Here is a 2,054-nt window from a genome sequence, read left to right on the forward strand (position 1 = left end):
CTGAGGTCCGCATGCGTGACCTCGACGACACCTTAGAAGTCGAGGAGGTGAGGGGGTGGGTGGCAGAGGCCGTGCATTGTGGCGTCTCCGACATACAGTGCGGAGCGCTGCAACCGGCCGCCGGAGGCAAGCACGGCCTCTGGCTGCGCCTGCCCCTCACCGCGGCGAAAGAGCTGGCCCAAAAAAGGAAGATCCGGGTCGGTTGGGGGATGGCCCGCGTGGACCTTCTCGAGGTGCGCCCTATGCGGTGCCATAAGTGCCTCGAGAGGGGACACATGAGGGCGACCTGCCCTAGCGCAGTGGACAGAAGCGGGAGGTGTTACCGGTGTTCGGAAACCGGCCACACCTCCCGCGACTGCCGGTCTGCCCTGAAGTGCCCGTTGTGCACTGACAAGGGCAGGCCGGCAACGCACGTCTGGGCGCGAAAGTGTGCGCCCAGAAGAACGTGCGGGGGAGACAACCGGGGCAGTGCGCCATGGAGCAGGCGTCTGCTACCGGTGCTCCCTCACCGGCTGAAGCGCGGCCGGCGGAGGAGAGGAGGGAGGAAGCGTGCGGCTCGACGCAGGAGGAGCCCCAATCACAGCGCCAACCTCGCGGAAAGGCGCCAGGAAAGAAGGCCTCACCTCCACCAGAGGCCATGGAGGTTGAGGCCCTATCGGACGGGGGGGATAATGAGGCTAAGTAATGTCCCGCCCTCCCCCTCGTCCAAATCTGAGAGGACTTGGCCTACTGCAGGCCAACGTGAACCACTCTCCACACGCACAAGATCTGCTCCAACAAAGCATGATGGAGAGGGGGTTCACATTGGCGATCGTCTCCGAGCCTCATCGCGCCCCGGAAAACAGCCCATACTGGGCTGTCGGGCGGGAGAGGGACTCGGTGGCGATCCGATGGCGGTCGGAGCCCGGAGGGCCCCATACGACCGTCATCGAGAGAGGCGATCGGCATGTCGCTGTGCAATGGGGACGCATCGCGGTCGTTGGGACCTATTTAAGGCCCACCAGACGCCTCCTCCCCTTTGAGGGCTGGCTTTCGGACATTGGGCAGACGCTCATACGCCTGAGTCCGAGGCCGGTCCTCGTGGCCGGGGACTTCAATGCGTGGCATACGAATTGGGGTTCCCGGCGCACGAACGGGAGGGGCAAGGCGCTGGCGAGATGGGCGGCGATGCACGGACTGGTCCTCGTGAACGAGGGCCGGACCCCCACCTGTGTGCGGACACAGGGGGAGTCCATTGTGGATATCACATGGGCTACCCCCTCGGCCATGCGCTTGATCACCAGGTGGAGGGTGGAGGAGGGCATCGAAACTCTGTCGGACCACCGATATACATATATCGGTGGAGTTCGGTGCCCTCTCCTCCGTGCGTCGCCAAGAGACACGACCGCGATGGGCCCTGCGGAAACTCCGCGAGGACGCCCTGATGGCCTCGATAGAGGCCGCCTGTTGGGTCCGGGGAAGTTTCCCCGAGACCCGGGAGACGGACCCCCTGCAAGAGGCCGAGTGGATCGGGGCAACGCTTACAGCGGCATGTAATGCCGCGATGCACCGGTCCAAGACTCGGCCTCAGCGGGCCGTCTACTGGTGGACGGCAGAGATCGCAGATTTGCGACGACAAGCCGTCCACCAGCAGAGGAGACTCGCCCGCTGCAGGCGCAGAGGCGAGCAGGCGGCCGAACGAGCTAGAGAGGGCTACTTTGAGGCCAAAGTGGCCCTCAGGAAGGCCATCAGGGTGGCAAAGGGCAGGGCGTGGACGGAGTTCCTCGACTCCCTTCAGGAGGATCCGTGGGGGCGTCCATATAAAATGGTACTCAACAAGTTGAGACCATGGGCGCCCCCGCTGACGGAGCGGCTGGACGGGGGTTTCGTCCGGTGGGTAGTACAGGCCCTCTTCCCCGATATTACCGGGGAGGACGGGGGCCCACCCTTCGAGCCGGGGGAAGACTCCCCCGACTGGGACGATTCCCTGGACGTCCAGCCGGAGGAACTCCGGAGAGCCGTCGCTAAGGGTCTCAAGGGCAACACAGCCCCGGGCCCTGACGGCCTCCACAAGA

The 2,054-nt window shown here is 64.9% G+C and overlaps 1 protein-coding gene across 1 annotated transcript; it reads left to right on the forward strand.

Moving 5' to 3' along the window:
- Positions 1 to 684: 684 nt before the first annotated feature.
- On the forward strand, positions 685 to 1,450 carry LOC105560594 (the record flags this gene model as incomplete). Its single annotated transcript, XM_012009839.1, has 1 exon — positions 685 to 1,450. A coding segment is annotated over exon 1 (766 nt), but the record flags the coding sequence as incomplete, so codon positions are not given.
- Positions 1,451 to 2,054: the final 604 nt, after the last annotated feature.

Source organism: Vollenhovia emeryi, unplaced genomic scaffold (genome assembly GCF_000949405.1).
Source record: "Vollenhovia emeryi isolate VEMERY1.0 unplaced genomic scaffold, V.emery_V1.0 DF945869.1, whole genome shotgun sequence".
NCBI classification, from domain to species: Eukaryota; Metazoa; Arthropoda; class Insecta; order Hymenoptera; family Formicidae; genus Vollenhovia; species Vollenhovia emeryi.